Source organism: Chaetodon auriga, chromosome 7 (genome assembly GCF_051107435.1).
Source record: "Chaetodon auriga isolate fChaAug3 chromosome 7, fChaAug3.hap1, whole genome shotgun sequence".
Classification (NCBI taxonomy): Eukaryota; Metazoa; Chordata; class Actinopteri; order Chaetodontiformes; family Chaetodontidae; genus Chaetodon; species Chaetodon auriga.
This window is the reverse complement of record NC_135080.1, coordinates 4,541,012-4,562,446: the sequence shown is the minus strand read 5'-3', so window position 1 is coordinate 4,562,446 and position 21,435 is coordinate 4,541,012. Positions and strand designations below refer to the sequence as shown.

Below are 21,435 nucleotides of genomic sequence, written 5' to 3'. Positions count from 1 at the left end.
TTTCCATCCATTGAGTTGTGGCAGTAGTTAAAGATTTTGTCCAAAACAGTGAAACAAGTTTCTAAAAAGAGCACAGATGCTCAAACATCCTTCTCTGGCTAAATAGAAAAAGCCTAAAGAATTGGTCAGTTTCAAGAAGAGGCCAGATCGTCTGTTTACACAGGAGCCAGTGTCTGGTCTGAGTAAACAGTCCCAGGTCTCTGCGGGAGGCACAGAGTACACTCTGTTAGAGACCAGTTGGGAGAAATAATGAGCAGAAGAGGGACTTAAGAGTGGTTCATGTGAGAGCTTTGCAGGTCTTCAGTGAATTTAGTCTTAAGTTTAGGAATTAATTTATGGGCTGCTGGTAAAACTATGGCTAATCATTCATTAATCAGAATGTTGAGGCTCAGGGAGTTAAAGTAACACCGTGAGGCTGCTCGCACACACGCTTTCACAAATCTTTTGGAATTTGCATCTTCAGTGGATCCACAGTAGTTTCAAAACTGTGTGTTGGCGAACAAACATGTCTCAGTTTGTGCTTCCAGAGATTACCAAGATTTAAACAGCATTAAATCAGTGGAATGGTTATTATTTTAAAATGTCTCTAACACGTTTCATTTCTTTGCTCTTTCACTTTCAGACGGAGCCTTTCAAAACCACTCTCGGCTGCGGACGCCTCCTCTACCACTCTCCCACTCCCACTCGCCCAATCATCAGCACCATGCAGCCTCCATTAACTCCTTGAACAGAGGGAACTACACTCCGCGGAGCAACCCAAGTCCCGCGCCCACAGACAGCTCTATTCCCCCCGAGGGTCCGGCCAGTGGTCAAGACTCCGGCAGCGCACAGGACAACTGGCTACTCAACAGCAACATCCCCCTGGAAACAAGGTACTGTATAACTTGTTTCCCTGACAAAGTATAGAGATGTTGGCGTCTGTAAGAGTGAGCCTGAGCTGGTGCCGCTGAACACAGGTTTTCATGCTGTCTGCTCCATATTAAATTGCCACAGTGCTAACATGGAGCAAAGCAATAAAATGGAAACTACCCTGCTTGGGGCAAAGGCCTACATTTGTGATGAACATGATTCTGTGACAAACAAGAGAAAAGTCCTGTTTTTGGGTTTTCGTGTAATGTTTGCAATACCAACAGTGGAAGCTATTGAGTTTAGACAGCAGAGTAATTCTAATCGTGTTGGATATGAAACAGTTCTCGCAAAATTATACCCAGGCTCCCGTGAGCAGGCTTCATAGCTCCTCCACTTCAGCCCTGAGTTTTATTTATTTCATATTAATCAGTATTCACTTCTCTAGCACATTTCTCAATAGGAGGCCCTTGTGTGAAGTCGATCTGTCGAGTGTTATTGTAACAAAGGGAATATCTGTTGGTATTTTTTTTTGACTGGTCTCATTGCAAGGCGGTATGAAATCCAGAATAGCAAAGGCAAATTATTTTAATCCTTCTAATGTTCACGTTACTCTGCTAGCAGTAGAAAAACTCCCCAAACTAGGTCCCCTGCTGACCAGATTTCAATAAAAAGCACTGATGTAGCCTTTATTTTTAAGGAAGTTATTATAGATTTCAAAATTAATTTCTCTTTATTTAGATGATTTGATTATTATTATCTACTTAAAGCAATCCACTGACTATGTTGAGACCACACTATTGTCTGTAGTGTATCAAGTAAACACATTGCCTTAAATAAAAAACTGTTGTTGACAGGAGAAGAGGTAATAGCTAATTTGGCATGGATAAACAACCAGCCATGAACAGAATTACTGTCTTTTCCTTCACTTTTTGTGAGATGGTTCAGTCAACAGGAAAATGAGCGTCAATTTCAGCTGGTAGAAGGACGGTAAGTGGTATAATGACTGATTACACGTCATCCAGCTCCAAAGTTAATCCTGCACAGGTATTCCCTGTGGACTAGAAAACAGATGGTGTGGAGAATGGATCTGCAACAAGCAGAGTGCTGCTCAAACCACATATGTAGTGTTTATGACCTATTGCTTGGAAAAAAAGATCCACGGCCGAAGTTCCAATAATGAAATTGAAACCATTAGTAACATCCGCACGGACACAGAAATATTAAATGTCACCTTTACCTAGTTAATAGTATTACAATGGCCCTCTGTAGCCACTTCTGTGAAAGGTAATGATCCTGATGAATTCAGCACTGGTAGGTCTTATCCTGCTCTGCCTCCGGAGAGATGCCAGCAGTTCGTTGGTCCTGTCCACCATTTTCTGCCCAGCGTCTCTCCCTCGCTTCATTAAAAGTTGCATTCTACCCCAAAACACAAACTTCAGAGCCTATGATCAGATCAGGGATCAAAAACAAGGCTTTTCTCTTGTACCACTGGACGTGTTCAGCCTGCCCATTGCATGAAGTCACTTCTCCATTGCGTTGCTGCTGTGTTTCCTTATGGAACAGAGCTCTCACAGGGGGGATTTCCTGAAGGGAGAAATGAGACATGCACCTGTAGAAACCTGAGAATTGACTGAAAATGTGTTTGTTTTTTTGGAGTGTTGCAACCTTTAAATGAAAAACAACTGTACTTCAGGATACTTTCTTTCCAGCGTGAAAACTATGAAACTTAAATAATGAAAATGAAATCAAGATAATAAACAGTGTTTTGTCTGAAATAAGTGTTAGAAGCTTTAAGGTTTTTATATGTAAGTGATGAATTGTTTTCTTCCAATCACAACCTTAAAGGAGCCAGAATACTCTAATGTTTATCAGAGAGGAGCAAGACGCTTGCAGAGAAGGGCAGGGCTCGTACAAAACAAGGTATGGCAGTGCCCAAATGAGGGGAACAAGAGAGATAGATGTTATTTGTCTCACACCTTTGTAGAAGTAGTTCCATAAGGGCCTTGGTTTCTTTGTCCCATGCTGTCTGTCCATTTGTAAGTTGTTGTTGTTGATGTTGCTTGGTGATCACATATTGTACTGGCATTTCTGTGTTTCTTGCACGCGCATCTCACACTAGCTTCATATCCATCTTTCCACCTGTGTGTAGAAACATAGCAAAGCAGACATTCCTAGAGACTTTACAGGACAACCTCATAGAGATGGACATTCTGGCATCAGCACGCCATGATGCCTCGTACAGCGACGGGTATGTTGCATGCTTGCTATCTGGCTCACACTCCTGTCAGAATCTGCTTTGCCATGAAAACGATAGTGATGCCTGTGCTATTTTTCCATCAAACATCCTCTGTTTTGAAATGCTGTCAATCATCAGTGCGTGTCTCCTGCAGTGCTAGAATCTTTGCTGTATTTGTCCTGTCCCTGTTTAATACAACTAACAATTTGCATTAAGTCACATTGTTGGGTTGTATTGCTTTTGATTAATGTTAAGCATGACCGCTTTATGAAACACAGTTTTCCGTGTTATCTTCTATTTCTAGAATAGGATATGTCAGAGATTTGTCCAGATATTTAGAAATAAACTACGGTCTCAGTGACTTTCCACATCATACATTGTAATGTGACATTCAATCACGTTCATGTCACTGTCGCTCGGGAGCTTCTTGTAAACTTGTCAGTAAAATGGCCTTGACAACAGTGCTGCTGCCACTGACTCTCTGATGGGCTGCTCATATGGCTCTTGGACATGCTGCTCTACACATGTTTTCTGAGATAGCCAGCCATGTTCTTCAAGGGCGAATAAATCTTCTGAAGTCCATGCTGCAAACTTATATGCTGTATCTCTTGTCGGGACAGCCTTGACACATAGTTACTGGGAATTACTCCTCACCACACTAGCATGAATACATAAACAAGAGCCAGCTGCGGTCGCTAGTCCTGTAAATTAGATTTGGTATTGATTCACAGTTTCGACTGAGCACAGCCCAGTATGCTTTAGTAGTCTCACTAACCTAGCTGTAGCGTGACTATGGTAACAGCATTGAATATGCTTGGAAGCAGAATTACTTACCAGAGGGAGGGACTGCACTTGGATAGACAATAACCTGTAATATTATGATGATAGACATCACTGAGAAATGAGTGTTTCTCTTAAGACTAACAAGACGATGTGTTTTTTCCAGGCACTTCCTGTTCAAGCCAGGCGGAACGTCACCCATGTATTGCACAACATCACCAGGATACCCTCTGACCTCCAGCACGGTGTACTCGCCTCCCCCACGCCCTCTGCCTCGAAACACCTTCTCTCGACCTGCCTTCAGCCTGAAGAAACCCTATAAGCACTGCAACTGGAAATGTGCTGCTCTCAGTGCCATCCTCATCTCAGTTACACTCCTGTTCCTGTTGGCCTACTTCATTGGTGAGTCACCTCTGATACTTCTACACACCAGGTTGGGTGCCTCTACCTAACCGCCCCCAGCCCCACCCCCAGCTTAACTGCAGACACAGGCTGAATCCATGCTCTATTGTGTTCCCTCTACCATCCGTTTTAATAGTGTTGAATCTGCATTCTGCGCCTTATATGAGCATAGTGATACAGGGACTCATAGATTGACTCCTCGCCCACGCACCTCGTCCGAAATAACATTATCATTCATAGATTGGGTTGACTGAATCTGCAGAGATGGGCAGTCCGGTTTCTTGCTCTTGTGAATAGGTCAGATAGGGAATGAATTAAAAAGACATCAGCCATCACACAAGAGAGGACTGCACATTTAGAATATTCCTCTTATTTGATTTAAGATCCCCTGGCCAGCATACCCAGGTCCCCGCTCGGTAAGGACTACCAGCTGTGATATCCCAGTTATGCTATTAAATCAGTTCTGCCTTCTTTGACTGCTGTCCTTCCCTGAGGGAATGATATTCATATCTGGAAATAGTCTTTTATTTTCATCTGTATACAAAACCGTTGACACAGTATCTCATGAGTAAAGGTGAAATATTGTGTAAACAGTCTTATTTAAGTTAAAAATACATCCAAGTGGATTCTGCAAGTAATTGGTGTGATGTTGTCTGTCTGTATCTCATCACGTAGTAAACTGTGTTACTAACTCCGTGTTCTTACTTGGATTCTATGTTGATTTTCTTGTGGTCTGTTCAGCCACGCTGGCTGTCACTGCTATCACTGCTAGCTTCCCAGTTCATCTTATGTTTATTTCAAGCAAGCTGTTGCTCTGCCAGTAATCAAGTCTTCATGGTGGCAGATTTTTTTTTAGCTGTTCTTTAATTCTTCCCAAGACCTGGCATTTAAAGCAAGTGTTCCCAACATTTTAACTAGCTACAAGTGAAATCACAGTTGGTAAATCGTTTGGTGATTGCACAGCGAAATACACATTTGCTTATCAGAGAATATTTGTTGTTATCACTATATATTTAGAGGTTGGATGACAGGGCTGCTGTAGTGCAGTGAGGGGAGGGAAGACATTATCTAAATGTAATGCCAAACAGGTGTGTTTGAGGTCTGGATTTAGATGCTGTTTAACATCATTGTTGCTTCGGTTGGCAGACAGTTCCATGGATGAGGTGATCTACATGAAAAAGCCAGCAGCATCTTTTTCTTTCAAGTAATGGAAGTTCCGCCTGGTCTGTTGTTACAGATTCAAATAAGGAGTTGATACACACTTCTATTTAATATATTATATTTTACCATATAAAATACATCTGATTGGCTGTGAATACCTGTTTAACATATAAATGGTTAGACTGTCTCACACAGAAAAATTGAAACAGTTTTTCAAATAGATGGATGGTGAGAACGTTGTAGTTCATATGCATGAAGTCAATGAAAGAACAACCAGATCCTTCTGCATGGCCTTAATCAGTGAGATAAATGGATTCTTCATTGAGGACATTTGTTAGAGATACGCATTACGCCGTAAAAATCACAAAGCTATCGTTTCTACTTCTCCTTGAGGCCAGAGGAACTAAAATCTGATTATTCATTTTTTGTCACCAGAGCCATTTAAATAGTTTCATTTGAAATTCAGAACAGCGCTGGATTTAAAAAAGAATCAGCTGGTTTATGCTCATCGTGATTATCTACGTATCCAGCAATTTCAAATCAACAGTGGTGGATGAGAGCAAGTTCTGGTTTGGGTTGCTGTTGGCGTCAGCAGTGTGGTTTGGCTGTAGAAGTAGAGATACAGTACGTGTCTACAGTTTGCTGCTTGTGACTTGGCCAAAAGCCAGAGAGCCCCATCATCCTGATAGCGCTTAATCAGACTGTGTAATTATACCCTGCAAAACTCATACCATCTCCCGATGCACCACAAGTAAACATGTTGGAGACCAAACCTCACCCTAAGATCGGAATTTCCAATCAAGAATGAGGGCCATGTTTAATTAAAGGCTGATGAGAAAATACATTTAATTTCAAGTGTAATTAATTATTGAGGCCTGTAATTGGGAAGTCTGGGTGAGATGTCTAATGAACCCAATTATGCCTCATGACAGATGTTTTGACTTGCAGCATGGTTTTATTTTGTCACAGCTTTGTAAATTGGCACATTTTGAAGTGCAAAAAGGTCGGGGGCTTAAGATGGCACTATTTTCTCTGTGGTCGCTCGCTCATTAGCACATTTGTTATATGTTCCTCATTTTAAGGTCATCAGTATCCTCCTGTGTTCACTTCCACTCACCCTGGGTATCTACCCAAGGACAAAGAGGTTGGGCCCTAGAAAATGTTGCACTGCATGCTCTGCAACACAGATTTTACCTGTTTGTCTGTCTTCAGAAAATAACTGCTTTCTTTCACTTTGGCTTTTCATGTTTATAGTGTTTGTCAATGATGATGTTAACTCAAAATAAAAGAAGTGCTCCTTCAGCTTATTTGTAATCTTAAAGAAATGCTCCACAGCTTTTATCATGAATGTTAAATCAATTTTAAATATTACCTATACCTCAAGACCAAAAACCATTCAAGTACAAAAGGATGATTGTTTCATGCAATGAAAGCATGAAAAAGTGTTTGTTCTGCTTTTAGTGAAACTCCCATTTGTTTAATTTGCTGCATTCACATACCACTGTGCACAGCTACAAACCCTGGCTATGTCCTCTAGGTTATAGTAATATTTTAACACAGTATTTCTGTCAGAACAAGTGTTTATCCTACTAATGTGCCAGCACAACATTTCGGGTATTATGTGGATGTAAAACAACTAAAAAATGTACTGTATACTTTCATTTTACTGGCAAACACCAGTTGAAACAATAATCATCCCCCTCTCATAGCGACTAATTGGTGAAAATTAGCATGTGCGGTAGCCACATATAGCTGCCAAACATGCTGCGTTAAACAGCAGGCTGTGTATTTTTGCGATGTAGGGTTTCCATTTTCCATTTGCTCAAAAAGTATTTATATGTTGACAAGCAAGCTTCATTCACAAATCCCAAACCCAAGTCTGACTGTTACCTGTCCTGACAGAGGGAGGGGACTGCTGCGTCTGCCAGCACACACTAAATATGGATCTGGATTGGCTGCAATAGAAAAAGAGTTCTTGGACTTTGCACCACATATTGATCATCTCCATAATTATAAAGGCATGGTGATAGGGTTGAAACACAAAGGAGTATTCATGTCAGATACCCTGCGGCATTGATCTTTAAGCTTGGCTGAACTTAAACTCAACACTAAAGCTGTACACGCAGATATAAGCAAATTAAAAACAGTTATGCTATTCTCACTCACTCATACTCACCTACATACCTTCCATTTTAATTTGTTTCTCTATTATTTCTTTTTTTTTTTTTTTCCTCACAGTCAGAATCATTCCATATAATGTTGGTGCTTGTTTGCTGACACTGAAAATGAAAGAATCAACAAAAGCATTAAGAGTAAACTCTTTGTTGTGTTCAATAATGCCTTGTTTTTTTAGAGAAATGCAACATGGGAGTGGTGGCATGTCTCACAGTAATGGCCTCTATGGAAATTTGTAATTTCTGTACTGAAGTTCTCCCAACATGCTTATTGCAAAGATGCATGCAGTTTGGTGAAACATGAGTGACTGATGGCTGTCATGTTAACACCTTCACTAAACTTTTTTCTTTTTAAATAGATTGATGTTTTTCATTGCAGGCCATATATAAGAGACAGTATTTTATGCTGGCTTTTTGACATACCTAAAGATAGTTTGCCTTTATTAGATGCTCACGGTGTTTGATGATTTTGACCAGCAAGATGAGAAAAAAGGGTTCCTCTCATCAGAGCTTCCCTTGAAGTGTGCACTAGTTGGAAAGTGCTCTTCAGATCAGAGGATAGAAGCACAGGAATGCAGGCGGATGACTCACAGCAATAAGCGCTGACTTCCCCAGATTGGCTTAGAAGTCTTCACTACGGTACAGTACTACAGTACCTCTGTTCCGTAATTGGCACATGGCGTGACCCAACTTCCTGCCAAGAGATAAGCGAAAGGAGGGCACAATGTGCACAAAATGGGCGATGCTACAAAGTTCAGTACTCTTGACAGGTCAGTGGCATCGCTGGAACTCAGGCACATCTTGTTTCTGCCTGTATCCGTCTCATTAGCGGTACTGTCTTATTACTGCAACCTGTCTTTATTTTGCAGCCAACTGCAGCAGCCTTCTGAGTGTCATTGCGCAGTATTTGCAGTGTCTGAAAAGGTAAACCAGGAGGCTCTTCACTGGTTTCAGATCCAATGCTTTGCATATCATAGGTACCAAGAAGACGTTGAAGTTAATCTGTATGCAATGGAGGCCTCTTCAACTATTTTTCCATTAAAGGCCTCAGGGACGGATGGGACAAAGAACAGGGCTCACAGAGACGTGATTACAGGACTCTTGGAATGACTCCCTGCCTGGTGACTTTGTGATGGTTCTGCCAACAACATACACTGACACGTTCCATTCCATTTCACCAGTCAACATAGAGCTACAAATCAAAAGGAATGTCTTTCTGGAGCTTACAGAATGACAAACAGAGCCATCTGTCCCTTCACTGGTTGTCCTACACCGACACAGTCACTTCCACGGGCACTGGACAGACAGAACAGATGCTGGTATCGTAGTTGAACTTTTATCATCTAAGGGAATGTTTGTACTGTCTTTTCCCTGATAACCACAGTGTTGCTACCTATCTTTTTTCACAAGTTCATGTAAATTTCTCAGTGAACTGTCTAATGTGCATCATGAAATTATTCTCTGATCGTGTCGTAGACGTCCACTTCTATAACAAAAGACTTTTAATCTTGGGCCAACTGCTTGTGTTTGATGGAGTTTCATCAGCTAATGATCCAATTTATTCCATTCATCAGACTCTATAGTTTAGTTTGAACTGACACTTGTTGCATTCGTGTGATGGTTTCAGCTAATTTGAAGTTGATAGCTGTGTCTGGACAAGTAAACCGTCCTTTTGCTGTCGGGGATCACTTGCGATTTTGAATTGGAGAGATTTAATAGAATGTCCATTGCTTTATGAAGCAATTTAGGGCCACCAGTTTAGTGTTTGACCATTAAAAAAGCACTTTTTGTTACCCTGATAAAGACACAGTAGTGTTAAAACATTGATGCACCTTGTTCTGCTGCACATTGCTACGAGATGCACAGAAAGGCCATTTTTGCTGACACTTCCTCAAGTGTTTCCATGATGAAGTTGCCAAACAGTTGTGGATGATGGAGTTTGTACATTCCTAGACTGCTGCCGCAGTGAAGGCACAGTTCCTTTGTCTTTTCAGTCTAGCTTTGAAGGAGTCCAGAAACTCATTATCATTATTATTAGCGGGCATGAGACTGCATTGTTATTAAGAGTTATTAGGAGTATTAAGAGTTACTGTGTTCTCTATATTATAAATCATTTCTGATGAAGTGTTATTATAGTAAGACTCTTAGATCTGTAGGTCCCACTAACAAATCTTTTTTTTTCTTTTCTTTCTTTCTTTTTTTTTTCTATGTATGCAAGTTACTGAAAGTCACCAAAAGGCTTGTTGGTGACATGAAGTAGTTTATGATCTTATAAAAAGAAAAATGTGGGAACTCATTCGAAGAGAACAGCATTGAGAGGACTGAGGAGAGGTCTTACTCCCAGCGTTGGTCTAAAACTGTCAGATAATTTCACTCTTTATAATTGAATTGCATGGTTATTTAATTGAGGAGCTTAAAAGAACCAACAAACCAATAAAATAGCTATATTGAGTTTCTGGGCCTTTTCTGCTGACACTTGACTTCCAAGGTGGGTTTTGCCTTGCTAAGCTGATCTTGTCCATTCTCTTATTGGTGATCTGTCATGGTCAGCCCCTCCTCCTCTGTCCTGCACTCTGCTGCCATTGTTCCAAAGGACATTTCTTTTGTCGACCTCGTGAAATATCAGCATGCTTCATCCACCGTGTTCACATTGAAACACCCCTGGTGTCTCCCTGCTGATGTGTTTTTTTCTTTTTTCTTTTTGTCCCCTAGTTTTGCAGGGGAATGGAAAGGTAGTGGGGTTAGAAAAATGACAGGGCACTGGGGATGGTCCATGCTGTTGTTGGTGTGGTGAGACAGATGTTGTCCCATGAGGTCAGGGGAGCATTCATCTTCTGATCTTACTGCTCAGCACTTTTGAAAAAATGCCATTAACCATTAAACCATGCATTGTTCCTTATCCTTGGAATTTACTTCCTGTTCCTCCATCTCTCAGCTGTCACCTTTGGATAATTATCCCCCCATAAAAAAAAAAAAAAGCGGTTGTTGGTTACTTTGTATTTCTTTTGTATTTTGTATCCAAGTAATGTTAACATAAATAAATTCTGAGGTTCTCTTATGTTTAATATTTCAGCCATGCACCTTTTTGGATTAAACTGGCACCTGCAACCCATGCAGAGACAGATGTACCAGCTGTCGGAGGACAATACAAGTGGCTTACCTTTTCCCACTGATCTGAGCTTGCCACCACTCGGCAACACAGGCTTGGAAATACCTGACCGCAAGGGAAAAGATGACAGTAAGTGCACTTTTTCTTATCCCCCCCCCCCCCCCCCCCCCCCCCCCAAACAATCCTTAAATAGATCAACCTAAATGCAGCTGATGTGTTTTTTCAGGATTATTTGCACGACTCTCAATTGACTGTAATACACTGTTGCACCCACATTAGAAAAGAACAACATTGTACAAGGAAAAAGTTTTTCAAATCTTGAAGTTTAAGGATGACATTTTGGAGTTCAAGCAAGTTTGTTATTATTTTGTCATCCAGTTTCACATTGTGTTCACAAGTCTCCATGGTATGCAAAGAGATCTGCATTGTAATCCTATGAAAGTTGTTGTAAGTGGGAAAGTGCTCTTTGTTCCTGGAGGGAGAAAATGGAACAGCTTAAGGGACAGAGTATCCAGGGGCTGGAGCGGGATTAGCCACTCTGTCCTCTTCAGAACGGATGTGATCCTTTCATCTCCTAGTCTGGGCTGCCTTTCCTGGCAGCCAAAGAAAGCATGTGCTCACCCCACGGTACCAACTGCTCAACTTGAGGAAAGTTTGCTCTGTTCCATTCTTGAACAAATGGGTCCAGATTTAACCATGTGATTTGCCACTGGCAGACTACAATAGGTAGAAGATGGAGTCATTACCATATAGATGAATCCAGGAGTTGTCTTTTTCATTTACCAGACAGCAGAAAGTGTGTTGAGCTAACAACAAGCATGACTACAACTGAGCTTAGACCCTGCATGGCAGCCGTTGCTGATAGGAAATCAATAGCCATAGTTTTCTAAATAAGTCTCATTCTGCAGTGCTGTCACCAGAAACAATGATGAGCTATCTAATGTTTTATCAAGGTGATGCAGATGTGTACCGTGTCGAAATTCAGCGTAGTTCTCACTTTCGGAGTCTTGTCTTTCCATCAAAGCGTTATGTCGTCGTTTAGCTTGCAGTACAGCAACCATTTATTTAACCATGATGCCCATTATCACTGGTCTCAGCTTATGATTTATTTAAACAGCCTGATGACTACACCATTAATGTGCTGCATAAATACAAACACACCCCAACGTGTGGAAAATGAGCCTGTGTGTTGTAGTATTACGTGAAGCCCAGATCTGGGAGACGGGGAGTGTGAGTCTGCTCTGATAAAACCCGTTGCCACTGATGGACTGTTGAGCAGACGGCCATCTGCCGTGCCACGTGTAACCTAAAGCCGTGTCTGCCACCAAGTCCTGGGGGTAGTTTGTATGGATGTCTGCTTTAGTAGATATCGCTGCTGAAATTAGCTCATCTACATGGGAAAACAGATGTTGCCATTTCCATGGAGTCCAATATAAGGTGTATTATGGAACATATGGACAATTTTTGGCATTGCTAATGCTGTACCTAAGCGGGTACTAGTATTAGTGATCCATATCTACTATAAGTGCAATTTCTACTTTCTTACGTTTACTTTAATTAGAACTGTATCATGACATTGAAGCAGTATTTGCCCTAGGATTTGTTGTACCATTTTCTTGCATTCAGCTTTTTAAATCATATCTTTAGAACCCTTTCTCACTTCTTACGTCGATGAGCAAGATAAAAGTAAAGAAACATACCAATGCTTGAGCCAACAACCTCAACAAAATGAGCATAGTTTGACCCCCAGTTTATTGATAGGAAATCAGTGCCTCGAGCACATTTCATCATTTCATGTTAAACAGTATTTTTTTAATTTTATTTTTTTGCCGTTTCTAAAGAATCAACACAAAGCTCTTCAGGACATGAGTAGAGTTTTGATCTAGGACCAGAAAGATGTTCAATCAGATTATTCTCACTTTTCTACTCTCTCCTCCACTGGAATTAGGACTGGAATTGTTGGCAATGGCCATTCATAACGTTTTTTTTTCCTCTGGCTGTCAGGGATGTGATTGAATATCTGTGATATGGTCAGACTATCATGCTTCAGCAGACTCACTCCCTCTGCCCTCCATATGCTGGATTAATGGTGTGATCTCTTTGACCGATTTACTTTGTGTGCAATGCAGGCAAATTGGACACCTTGTTCCCAGATGACAGCTATATAGATATGGGGGAGATTGACGTGGGGCGCAAGGTCGCGCAGCAGATTCCTCCCGGTATCTTCTGGAGGTCCCAGGTCTTCATTGATCATCCCATGTACCTGAAGTTTAATGTGTCCCTGAGCAAAGATGCCTTAGTGGGAATCTATGGAAGGAGAGGTCTACCTCCATCACACACACAGGTGGGAATATTTGAATTTCACTGACACCCGTTAATTCATACTACAGTTAATCTATTGTATTCTGTTGAGCTCATTAGTTGTGCGAAAGAAGAGTTTTTAAGACAATAGTAAATTGTAAATGTAAGACTGTGTGAAACAATTTACAATCGTGTCTGCATCGTACAAAGATTCAGTTTCTTTTTCCATTCGTCCTCTTCCACAGAATATAAATTGGGATATTGTTTAAAAAAATCTATCTACCCATGTAGGAGTGTGTCAGGAATACAAACCAATTCATAAATCTCTGTATTGTATTATGAATCACTTTCTTTGTTTCAGAAAGGATTTATGGCAAATTTCTTTCAGGTTCAGTATCATCAATGAATCACGCGAAGATATGGGACTCAGGCCAAGAAAGGGAGATTTTTCTTTACACTAATTTCCCATCTATGTGCAGCACAGAATCAGATATATCATGTTATTAATCATATCTGACTGCTTGGTTCACAGAGTTTAGAATCGCTGTAAATGTAACTGCAGTTCATAGCATGATTTTTGTTTCTGCCAATGTCCAATGTGATTTATTTTCCAGTCAAAAGATCATTTTTGGATCTTTTCTCCGTTTTAATTTCAACAGAAATAATCTGGATCGAAGTTTTCGTGCTGTGACTGATTGCACATAGAGTGGCAGATGAATCAAGATTCCTTTCCTTATGTAGACGAAAGTGAGATGCTGTCTCATTGGTATTCATTGAGTCACTACCAATATGAAGCAAATTCTTGCAGATGTTATTTGGTAAACACCAGCTTTACATTTACTTCTCTTTTTTCACTTTAGTAGTTTTAAATGAGGGTTTCATTTAAGATATTTGGATTATGAAATTATCACAGCCCATCCAGCCTGATGTGCCAAGACTTACTCAAGCTCCTCTGGAATGATGAGTTATTCGTGCAGACCAAATGATGCTCTGCTATAAAGAGGACCGAAAGCACTCATGTCTCATGTGTCACCCTAATGGCGTGTCTGCGGTCCATCCATCAGTCTTTCTCACTTTCTGTGTGTCTGTCTGCAGTTTGACTTTGTGGAGCTTTTGGATGGGCGGCGGCTCCTGGCCCAGGATGTCCACGGTCTGGAGGGTCCTGTGGCTATGCAGCGGAGCCTGGCACCCATCACCACACACGACACAGGTTTTATCCAGTACATGGACTCGGGCATCTGGCACCTGGCCATCTACAACGACGGAAAAGAAACTGAAACTGTCTCCTTCCTTACCACCGCCATAGGTGAGTGCCCTGGGCATGACCTGCTGCTGAAACCTGTAATAGCAATCCACATAATCCCTATAATACCCAACCAGCACCACTCCATAGCGAACAGCCCAGACTGGGGCATGAATCAGAGGCAGTTTTTGACAGATTTCAAAAGCAAAGGAAAGTGCAGGTTAATCAAGGTGAAGTTGAATATTACAAAAATCAGGACATCAGTGCTATCCTGCCATGCCCCTGAGTAGGGCATTGAAAGATCATAATATCCTCATTACCCTGAGTGTCTTCCGAGCGAATCAGGGGTCCAGCTTCTGGGAACCATTTGCATACAATTCAAAGTATGATTGTACCCTCCTGCTAGTGCCATTTTTGATCATGATTTGCTCCAATTTCCATCTACTTTCCATATTCTCTCCTCCGACTAACTCTGTACGGCACACGGCTGTGTCTCAGACATACGTCGCTCTTTGTGGAGGTGATTTCATTTTGTACGCTCCTCTTTGTTCTCCCTAAAGCGCCTTTGATTAGCACTGCTGTATCAAGCAAGGTGTGAGAGGGCCCGAGGTGTCGACTTTCACAGGGATGGCAGCTGGGAGCTGTTCTCACATGCTCTTTAATTAAAAGCTCCTGGGCCAGAGTCCATCTGTGACAGGGGCTGTGCCAGGCAGCAGATCGATGAGAAGCTGTCCTCAACACCAATGTAACACCAAGTGGAGACAGGCAAGAAATGCCCCCCCCCCCGCTGTACCAACAACAGCTGTAATTCAATACTTAATATATGATATGACACAAGGAGGGGGGTTCAGGGCAGTATGTTTACTTTTGCTTATTTCTTCTTGACTGGGTGTGCATGACGGCCTCCTGTGGTTTACATCAGAGAAAACACAACTAGATAAGGTATTCTGTGCAGCGAATGGGAATGGGGATAGGATGGGGTGGGGCAGAGTTAGTCAGAGCTAGAATTCTGCCTCTGTTCATTTGTATCAGAGCTGATCTGCCCACAGGAGCTCAGAGGGAGGCATAGAGGCCCTTTCTAAAATGGGTCACCGGTTAAGTGCCCTTCAGCAGAAATTGAATCTCACCAACTGCCTGGATTGTATTGAGCCATGCAGGGATAGAGTTGACCTTCAAATAGAGCAGCCCAGGCATAGAAATATATGTGAACAGTATCCAGAACAGGCACATCCACAGACAAATGCAGCATTGTTTATACGACACTAACGGTAAAATTCTTTAAGTGACAGTGTTGGTGGGGAAAAACGTCTTATTTTACCGACATTGGGACCCGTTATGTTCCTCACGTGTAGTAAATGAAAGGTTTGCTTGTTGCACATAGCCATGCCATAATCCATCTGGTGGAATAGCGCGCCCCTCCCTGTCTTTAATCTGGGCTGCTCCTCATACTTGGCTGTGGTTCCATGGCAATGTGAAATGTGTCCTACTGAATGTTTTGTATCACAGCCCTCTGGAGCATGAAGCCATTTGTCCCTGCTGCCTGGTGCCAGACATGCTTCAACCCAGACACGACTTCCTATACAGGGGATCAAAGCAAAAGGAAGCAAAGACCCAGCACCAATGTCTTACTCTATATCCTCTCTCACTCTATAACAGAGGCTCTCTCAGTACACAGCCGCCCATCATTCAAAGGTGCTGAGCATCTTCTGAGAGCATGGCAAGGCGCTGATTAAACCTGCCTACTGCACGCTACTCTGTCCTCACCGACTGGAGAGACTCGCACAATAGTTAGCTCCCCTGATATGAAGGGTAATGAATTTCAATGAAGCTCTGCTTGAATCCATGATTTATGCGTTGGCCTATGTCGAGTGTGTGGCTAAGAGATATTCATGGCCTCCCCTGCTTGCTCTCAGAGGAAACGGAGGCAATAGACATGGGGAGTGCGTAGTCTGCTAAACTGCGTCAGCATTCAGAATGGGAGCACTGCAGTTCACGATTATTCAACTGAATATCTGCAATTTGACGGTTAGCTGTTCACCAAAGAAATTCCCATGATAGTTTAAGATAATGTAACCTTAATTAGAGGCAGATTAGTGTAGAATACCTACCTGTAGAGTGCAGTTTAAGTTAGCTCCTTCAGCGTCCTACTTGGTGAACGATAGATTACAACCTGCTTAGTTCTGTTGTCCCGACATGCAGCTGCAAGATTGACTCTCCTGGAGTCTCTTCTGCATAATTGTGCTTATGGGAGGAATTTCTAATGACCACACACTACCACCCCCAGTATTGATTACACTGACTTGCATTCATTTCATAAGGACTTTTCCCAACCCCAGCCACTACCTCCCTAAACCTTACCCTAACCTTAACCCAAGTCATTACCCTAAAATTTTGTGATTCACATCATATAGATTTGTGTTTTGTCCTCAAAAGGAAGGCGAGTCCCCACAATGTGACTGTGTAAACAGATTTATGTCTCTGCAATGTAAGTAATACTCTACACACACACAAGCACACACTGCTGGTTTCACTAGCTCTGAGCAAAAAAGCCCAGGCTTCCCACTGTAGGTAGATGTTCTTGTTGGAAGCCATCAAACCCCCCCAAAATGCTGATTTGCCTCCACCACCCCAGAGGGTAGTCTCCCCTGCATCCCCTCGCTAACCCAACATGGCAAAAGCCTGCAGCACTGAAAGCATAAGCTGCATTTCTCTGCTCACTGCCTACCCCTTACTCCTCTCACTGGATCTCTGCTCTGCCTCTGTCTCTCTCTCCCTCTCTCTCTCTTTGTCTTTTCTCTGTGTCTTTCATTGCATCCTCAGTGATGATTGACTCTCCAGAGTAAAGGGAAGCTGAATCCATGGCTCACATTTCTAGCCCTTTGTGGAGCACAAGAGATTCTTTGTTCTGTAAGTTTTGCCTCAGAGCTTCTGCTGCCTGAAGGCTATGGACAAGATTGAATATTTTTCAGCACCATTTCAGGCTTAATTCAGTGAGCGTCATGTTTCACAATTCTGCTGCTGTCGAGCGCCTCACATATCGGTGGTCACTCCTCTTTCTAATAAAAGCAAGTGTCAGAACATGGTAGCAGAAATAATTATTTTGTCAATTTATTTGATTTAGTTAGAGGGATCAGTAGAGGAAATGATGGAGAGTGGTGTGCTGATTGTTTGCATCACACAAAAAGAGCCCTCAGTTTGTTAGGAAACAAAGGACGATACATTAATAACGCCACACAAAGCCGTTAGCATATGATATTCTGGGAACTTGGAAGGTGAAGAGGGGACTGAAGGCATTGCTTAAGTATTAAAAGACATTTATTGTAATGGCTTATATTAAGAGCCCACACCAGGAGGTCCAGGAGGTCTTCATCACAACAAAATAATGTCTACATCAGAGCCATCTTGAAATATTTCATTTGAAAATATAACTTGAATGATCTACGGTCTAGAACAGTGACACTATAGAAAGTATAGAAAAGGTTGGATGTATTTTTTGCATTTTTTTTTTTTTCAGTGGCGTGCTGAAAGACAACACAGCCTTGTGTCTTTTGTGTGGAAAACGCTTTCTGGATCAGAGTGAATGATTCGGGGTCTGTGATAAAACTACTCGCTGTTTGATTTGAGCCCAGCTTTATCTAGACAAGGTGCCAGGATACAGATTGAATATCCCAGTGTGATGTTCATTGTTTCATTTTTCTTAATTTAATTTTTGTTCATAGAGAACTGGTGTACAGTTTGATATCATAGATCCAACTGAACACAGTTGAACAATTAAGAACAAGGGTGTAACCAATAGCATAGCAATAGCAATAGTGTGTGTGTGTGTGTGTGTGTGTGTGTGTGTGTGTGTGTGTGTGTCTATATATATATAGACACACACACACACCATTCAGCTTGTAGCATTGTGATGAATAGACAACACAAAGCCTGGCCTACTCGTGGTTTCTGCAGATACATAAAGCAGACTGAAAATATGATACAGTAACATTACCCATGGCAGTGGGAAATGCAGGTTTCAATGTTGCTGATGCTTCAAATCGCCTGGTTGCAGTGCGCCATAAAAGCGTCCGAGTCGGTTTGTCAAACGATGCGTGTCACTTGTCACACCCAGCGTATTCAGAACTTTGTTTTGTAACTTTGGGGAGAAGCCCACATGATCAGAACTTGTTTGCCCTTTTAGTGAGTTCTCCCATTTGGTTGAAACATTTCTAACACTCAAAAATGTTTTGCAGTGAAATAGAAATGTTGACAGGATTGGAGCCTGTGATTATCACTGTCATTAGCAAAGGGATAATAATCAACCCAGAGAAAATGAGTGGGATTAAACTGCCGTTCAAAGCACGTCGCTCAGAAAAGCTCCTGATTGCTCTCTTGCAGATTCTATCGATGACTGTCCCAGTAACTGCTTTGGTAACGGTGACTGTGTTGCTGGAACGTGCCACTGCTTTTTAGGATTCAAAGGACCTGACTGTGGGCGAGGTGAGTCACACCCTCAGTATTTATTGTCTTTATTGATCGACATCATTCAGATACATAACGTTTTATTTAGGGTGCTTACCAAATTATATTCACTGCGTGACCAGAAAAAAAAGCAATTTCAATCTTACAATTAGTTTTTATCCTTCTTCAGTTTCTTATGAAATTAGGCCTCACTTCTCCCCATGATTAATTTTTACCTCTGTCTCTCTAATGGAGATTGTGTTATTGTGTCACATATAAAAGAACTCTTGATTAACTGTATAGAGAAGAGAGCTTTAGATTATAGGGATGGAGTTTTTCAATAATTGAAACCAAGGCTTCATTTATTTTTCATCAAATTAAAACAAGAGAAAAAAGACAACGGGGCAAGGTTTTAGAATAATGATAATAGCTTGTTTGTTTTTTGTTATATCTTTACATGTACAGCCATCTGTTGCCCATTTGTTGATTAGCACAATACTAGACCTGTTTTTTTTGTTCCATTCTTTGCTATTTTCAACAGCAATTGTGTAGGTATTAGAAATGTGTTGATTAGTTTTGTTAGAAGTTGGATCACGTCTGCACTGGATGCCAAAGTGCAGTAATTTGTGCTGCATATTGTACACTGGAAAGGACCTTTTAACATTTTGGTCAGACGCTCGTTGTCAGATCGCGGCTTTAGGACACGCTCACTTTTCTTTAAAGCTGCTATGGTTGGAAGAGTCTATTCAAATGGATGTATGCTGTCTGCTCTTTTCACAGCTGCCTGTCCAGTGCTATGCAGCGGGAATGGACAATACCTTAAAGGTCGCTGCATGTGTCACAGCGGCTGGAAGGGCTCCGAGTGTGACGTTCCCACCAACCAGTGCATTGACATCACATGCAGTAGCCATGGGACCTGTATCGTGGGAACCTGTATCTGCAATCCAGGCTACAAAGGGGAAAACTGTGAAGAAGGTGATTGTTTTAATAAGTCACGGTAATGTATCCTAAACTTATAAACTCGACATAATATGGCTGCTGTAACCACCATCATAGCTTGTTAGTGCTTGACATTTTAAAAGAATACTCATAATGGCAACAGCTATTAAGTTGGCATGGCTTATTTAACAGTCTATCTTGTAGTAAAGACAGGACACCCTCTACGAAGAGCGTTATAGCCATAACACTTCACACTGTGCATCCTAAGTGACTTTTCCCGTGTAAATCATGGATCCATGGCATTACGTTAATCGAAATAGTCAGTTTATTGTCTGAAGTTCAGACGCAAAGTCTGATGTTAATCCATTAGGAACTCCACATTCATGATGCTGGATAAGGCTTGACCAGATAAGATTGAAGGAGCCATTGTGTTTGTCAGCTCTTGAAGGCTCTCATTTCAAGATGAAAAATGGACCCTGGGAGTTTGATAAATGGGCGTTTGTGACATCCATAGGCCCCCATTCTATTTTGGGTGGAGTGTTAGCCATAAGGAGTGGAGGGGAATGTGGACGAGGGCCCTTTAACATTTTTACCTTTCTTCCGTGCGACCTTCAGGCACAATGATTAATTGCCAGGAGAGAGTTTCTTGTCAGTTAGCCTCTGATCTTTGCGCCTTGTGCTCAAACCATCTGCTAAGAGGCAAGAGATCCTGTTTGTCTTACTATAACGGCCTTTATACCCGTTTATGTCATGGTAAACGGGAGCTGCTATGGCGCGCCCTGCTGCTCTCGGTGGCTAGACATTGCTCCTGCTTGCCGTCCATTTGCCATCTGTGTGTGCCGTGCAGATATTATCTGGTACGAAGAATGTTACTACTGTGATTGTGTACTCCCACAATTCTTGTGCTTTACAAAGTGAGCATTCATTTAACAGCTTGTCAAGGGAAGGGATGCTATAGAAACAGGCATTAATTTGGTATTTGCATACTAATTGAATTTGAAAGAATGTACAGTGATGCAGGATAAAAAAAGATGCAGCGGAGGAAGGCTGGTGCAAGGTTTCTGTCGACTGGAGTCGAGCAGGCTTACTGTTGCCCCAGGCTTTTGCTTACTTTACCCCATTTTCTCCTTTACATTCTGTTAATGTGACTTTTGTTGTTCCACCTTTGAGCTTCTCATCATTGTGGCTTTCATTTTAGAGCATTCTGCTTTTATTAAGGCACCTTCCCTCTTTGGGAGGAATTTTCATTTTGAGAAGATGGGAAAGTGCCAGCAGGAGCGTGGGCAGTACCTGTAGGTTGGTGCCATAAGCCCCAGTGTGAATGCAGCCATTTAATTTGCTTGTTTGTAAGTCTTGTCTGTGGTTTGAGAAAAAGTGGGCCTCCTCACATCATTTTCTGTGTGTTCCCCCTGTACGTTTATTGAACATGTGCTAAGCCAATTGCAGCTGCAGCCCACTGCAGTTGTCATTACACTGAGGCTCACATAGAAACGCCAGGTTGCTCCTGAAAGAGGGAAACAGCGGGTGACTGGTGTTTCTGACACTGTCTCTTTGGAACCCTTTTAGTGGACTGCCTGGACCCAACGTGCTCAGGCCGAGGGGTATGTGTCCAGGGAGAGTGCCACTGCTTTGTGGGGTGGGGCGGGCCAGGATGTGAGAGCCCCAGGGCCTCCTGCATGGACCAGTGCTCTGGACATGGAGCTTTCCTGGCAGACACCGGGACCTGCAGCTGTGATCCCAACTGGACAGGCCATGACTGCTCTACAGGTGAGTGCTTCCCTTAGATGAGAGTAAACATTGG

General features: G+C 42.0%; 1 protein-coding gene across 5 annotated transcripts in view; it reads left to right on the top strand.

The window, feature by feature from the left end:
- Positions 1 to 21,435, top strand: part of tenm4 (teneurin transmembrane protein 4) — a 146,164-nt gene that overhangs the window by 64,248 nt on the left and 60,481 nt on the right. For 3 of the 5 annotated variants that reach the window (XM_076734713.1, XM_076734712.1, XM_076734710.1), the window contains exons 4-11: positions 623 to 872; positions 4,032 to 4,267; positions 10,676 to 10,840; positions 12,841 to 13,055; positions 14,108 to 14,318; positions 18,633 to 18,734; positions 19,476 to 19,670; positions 21,201 to 21,401. In XM_076734713.1, coding sequence (XP_076590828.1) covers positions 623 to 872; positions 4,032 to 4,267; positions 10,676 to 10,840; positions 12,841 to 13,055; positions 14,108 to 14,318; positions 18,633 to 18,734; positions 19,476 to 19,670; positions 21,201 to 21,401 — 1,575 coding nt within the window. Of the gene's footprint in view, positions 1 to 622; positions 873 to 2,694; positions 2,770 to 2,998; positions 3,098 to 4,031; positions 4,268 to 10,675; positions 10,841 to 12,840; positions 13,056 to 14,107; positions 14,319 to 18,632; positions 18,735 to 19,475; positions 19,671 to 21,200; positions 21,402 to 21,435 lie in introns of all 5 variants that reach the window. The other 2 variants (XM_076734711.1, XM_076734709.1) reach the window with 2 other exon arrangements.